Here is a 4608-nt window from a genome sequence, read left to right on the forward strand (position 1 = left end):
ATATGGGGATCTAAACAGACCCCTGAAATTTCCCTTTTGAAATAGAAAAAGATTGAGATCACAGAGTCCTCTGCCCATACAGGTGGGGGGAGAGCAGCGGGGATCCGAGGAGAAGGTGGAGCCTGTGCCGCTCCTCTTCTCCCTGCCCAGCCGAAGCTGTGTTGGCCACCTGGTGCTCCTGTTGCCAATGGCACCCAGTGCTTGCCATGGCAACAGGGGCGAGGGGGTGCTGCCAGACCGTCCCTGCCTGCGCCCCCTCTCAGCTGCGCCTGGCACTCGCCCCATGGTAGCTACAGCCCTGCTCATTGCACATGAGCTGATACGGAACATGCTGACGGGGTGGATAAAGTAAAAAGCTGACCTCATCAGTCTGCTTATGCTCCACTGTCCAATCACGGCCTAAGGGAGCGGAGGTGACCAAGCTGTGCTGCTTACCTGCAGTAGAACAGTTAGGTCACCGGATTGGCTGTGCTGTGTGGCAGAGCAGTGCAAATCTCAGGACTGGAAAAAAAAAATCCTAAACTTTTAGACAATGTTATAAAGCAGCAGGTGACTTTTGTTTTGTATTTATAAAATGTCAAGCTGACTTGGTTTTGTCTTTCCTCCAGCAAAGTGACCTGGACAGCACCTACCCGTCCCTGGATAAGCATAGCCAGACCCCGTACATACTGAGCTACCTGGCCAGCAGCGATCTTCTCCGAGGCCGCAGAAGCGTGGAGACGGGAACAGAACTGAACAGCGTGGAGAGTCTGCGGAACCTGGAGGAGAACGATGACGAGGCCCCCGCACACCCCAGCCCACCGTCCTCCTGCGGGGACACCCTGCCCTACTCTTCCACCCCAGAGCTGAGAAACGAGTCCCACCCCGACAGGGGCAACCCGCCGCAGAGCCACGAGACTCTGGACATTCTAAAAGAGACGCCCAACCGCTACGCACACCAGACCACGGAGCCCGCGAGGCTGGAGTTCGATAAAGACACCACGGCGGAGTCCATAGAGGAGAGCCTGACCAACATAATCCTTCTAGAAGAGAATCCGGGGGACGAGGATGAGACATCGGGAGGCACAGAAAGTGACAAGAGAGATTCGTTAGCAAGTCGGCTGGGGGAGGTCCTAGACTTGATCAGATCGGAAGACGTCACCAGGCAGAAGCTGAAGGACATGGAGCAGTCGCTCCTGAGCTTCAGCGAGAGAGTCGGGGTAAGGGAGACTCGGGGTGCCTCTAGTCCCCTAAAAACATGGCGGGTGATGTGAATGGAAACCAGGATATAATCAGAAGCCAATCACAGTGTTCTCATTGAATGCCAGTTCGATGGCCAAGTATTACTCCCATCAGAGTTCATCCATTATGGGCCCCTACAGCTGAACCAAAGAGATATCAGAGTAGGGTAACCGTTGCTCAGCAGTCACAAAGCTTTATAGTTCTGGACACGTCACAGAAAATCAACCTAGATCGTCATCGTTCTCTAACTGATGCGTTTTACCCGTATAGGGCTTGCGTTTAGGTCTCTACCCCGATGAAACACATTATGCTGGGGAGGATCTGGGCACATTTTCTGTGATGTGTCCGAAAGGACAAAGCTTTGTCTCTGCTGGGGCCGTCTCTTCTTTTTACTTCACTTCCAGAGTGCTGACGCGCTCCACTTGGTTGGTACTGGGCCCCCAGCGAGATGTGCGGACTACAGGCTTGTGAGCGGCGGTCCTTTCATGGCGCTCTATTCTTGGACAAAATGTCCCCTCCATGCTCTCTGCTCCAATCCTGAAGGGCCGCTTTTGCCCAGTGGCGTAACTATAGCTATAGCAGCACAGGCGACTGCTAGAGGGCCTGGGGGTGGAAGGGGGCCCAATAAGGTTGTTGAGGCAAATTAAACATAGAACATGTGAAGATAACACGGTACTGTGGCGTGAAGGGGTGAAGCGCTTGGAAAGCTAATGTCAGATGCACAAGAGGGATCTTTGTGTCATTAGTCACAGCTCAGAGAGAGGTCGTTAGGGGGCCCCTCGTCACATTTTTGCTATGGGGCCCTGTGATCTGTAGTTACTCCCCTGCTTGTGCCTTTTACATCTGATTAGATAAGGGTCGGCCTGGGAGTGTGGTGGGGGGGGACCGGGGCAGGAAGTATAAAGTTGAACCTTATTCTAACCCCGATGAAAGAAAACATTTGCTGAACTACTCAATTACAGAGCGAGTTTTGCTTTAATGAGTCCGATCTCTCAAGCTGCAATGGCGCCTAACAACATTATAGGGGTCGCTAAAATGACACACAGTAACGTTGACTGTGGAGCCACGTTAGCATGCCTTAAAGGAGAACTATGGGGTCAGGGCTTTTCCCCATAGTTCTGCTTAGGGTAACGGGAGGACACAAACTAGCGTCCTCCCGTTACCCTAGGCTCAGTATATAGGGAGCTACAGCTCGCGGTATACTGAGACGCCGCAGCTGAAGCGGATCCCGACAATTGTGCCTGGATCCGCCCAGCTGCGTGAGTGACAGCTGGCTCTGCCTAAATTCCCCTCATAGTTCTCCTTTAAGTGCTGCTCGGGGAGCCAGTTGCATTCTGATCCCAGCATTGCGTGATTGAGACTTCCTCCAGTGTTTACATTTAAACAATATGGAAGGGGATTGTTTACGTTAAGACGAATTCCATCACGAAACGACGCATGTTTGCATTTCATTAGCAACATATCAAACGCCCACGCTGCCATCCGAGGGAGACGGCGGCCGAATCTGTGATAAGCGCCTCGGTGACGGCACGGTCCCTGCCGGGATCTGGCATCTTCTCAAGCCAGAAGACATCCGTTGTAGTCCCATCAAAGCCGAGCATGCATGCAGCCGGTGGAGACCGGTGGGCTGTAGAACCCTCATAGGCTCCTCTTACTGCGTGCCTGTCTCTGCCATGACAAGCGGAGTCTCACTACTGCATTCTGAACTCATTATTGTTTAGTCAAGCAGGAGGAGTGAGACCCCCTGGCTTGCTGGAAGTGAGAAAAATCAGGTCTTTTTTCCTGGTAGATAGACCTGTACTGGGTGGCAGAGTTGTGTAGATCTCAGGTAGTGGATGGATGGATGAATGGAAATACAAATCCCTTGCTCCCATATATGTATCTCATCATCATGTTCGACCGGAATTCACCTTTAAGGCTCAGGCTGGCCATAGACTTTGATTGAGGACTATGTAATGTGAAGAAACATTCCATCCCATTTGTATCCAATCAGACGTGCCCATGCAATATACCTCTAAAGGAGATTGTACAGGCTGAGCACCTGATTGGTCGATAGGTTGCTCCTCGCAGTCCAAGCTGCCTCCAGATTCTCTTTTTTTTCTTTCCATTCGTGTTCCTGTTTCCCTCCGCAGACGAGTGACCCGGCGCAGCCATCACGTAGCTCCATGGACAGCCTGACGGTGGAGACGGCGCTCGAGAGCTTCGACTTTCTCAACGCGGATTTGAGCGCAGACGACATGTCGGTATTTGGCAGCGTCCGCGCTCACAGCAAGAGGTAAAATACACACGGCGTCTGTGTAGAGGCTCCAAATATTCACAGCATTTCCTGTGCGTGGAGCCGGGAACCCAAAACCAACGCCGCCAGTCTCTTCTGAAGGATCAGATGACTGATAGCGATGTGAACTCTCCCATCGTACATCGCCGTGGCATGCGGAGGGTTAATCCTCCTGTAGGCTGAAAGTAGGGATGCACCGAAACCAGTTTTTCGTCATCGAGTACGAGTACTGATATTTTGATTATCGAGTACCGATACCGGTACTTCCGCTGGCATGGAGTCGGCTTCTTGGGCAATCAGGAAGCCCAGAAGCCCGGGCAATCAGGAAGCCCGGCTTCCTGATTACCCGGGAAGCCGGCTCCATGTTATTTGGCCGGCTCCATTGTCATTGGCTGGGAAATCAGCTTCCCAGCCAATCAGCATCAAACCGGCTTTCCAGCCAATCAGGAAGCTGGGAGGCGGGTCATTACTTGCCACCCGGCTTCCTGATTGCCCAGGAAGCCGGCTCAATGTTCGCCTACGGCACTGCCGGTCAGAGGAAATTTTCCTCTGACCGGAAGTTCCGGTACCGGGGAAGGTATCGGAGCATTTGGGCGAGTGCGAGTACCGGCACCAATACTAGTATGGGCAGGGCCAGATTTACTCTCTCTGCTGCCCCAAGGCCAGGTTCTCCCCCATGGAGAATGGCAGAACTGCAGGCTGCATACAAGTGATCACGGCGACATTGCCGGGATCCCTTGTAGAAAACAACTACCCGCCCGGTGCCCGGTACTGCATGTCCCAGGCATCGGGAGATAGGAATTCCACACCCCTGCTGCCCCAAGGCCGGGCCTTGGTTGGCCTTGTGGGAAATCCGGCCCTGCGTATCGGTATTGGTGCACCCTTAGCTGAAAGGTTAAAGAAGTGCTCTGGGGAGTGCCATTGGAATACAAAATGGCTTCACAACATGACCCCTCTATCATTTAAAGTGAAATGCGTAGGGTTGGAGCCCCTATCAGGTTTTTATTGATAAGAGGTACATGCAGAAGAGGATCTCATTGATCCAGCTGACTCGCTTCGGTTAGGCTGCCCACATATACCAGAGCACCCCCAAAGGGAGGGGGGGGGGGGGT

General features: G+C 52.9%; 1 protein-coding gene across 1 annotated transcript in view; it reads left to right on the forward strand.

The window, feature by feature from the left end:
* The window catches only part of FAM65C (family with sequence similarity 65 member C), a 113536-nt gene that overhangs the window by 100306 nt on the left and 8622 nt on the right, over positions 1-4608 (forward strand). The window contains exons 13-14 of the mRNA XM_018566391.1: positions 609-1199; positions 3354-3496. Coding sequence (XP_018421893.1) covers positions 609-1199; positions 3354-3496 — 734 coding nt within the window. The remainder of the gene's footprint in view (positions 1-608; positions 1200-3353; positions 3497-4608) is intronic.

The sequence above is a fragment of the Nanorana parkeri genome, unplaced genomic scaffold (genome assembly GCF_000935625.1).
Source record: "Nanorana parkeri isolate BGI_ZX_2015 unplaced genomic scaffold, ASM93562v1 scaffold946, whole genome shotgun sequence".
Taxonomy (NCBI): Eukaryota; Metazoa; Chordata; class Amphibia; order Anura; family Dicroglossidae; genus Nanorana; species Nanorana parkeri.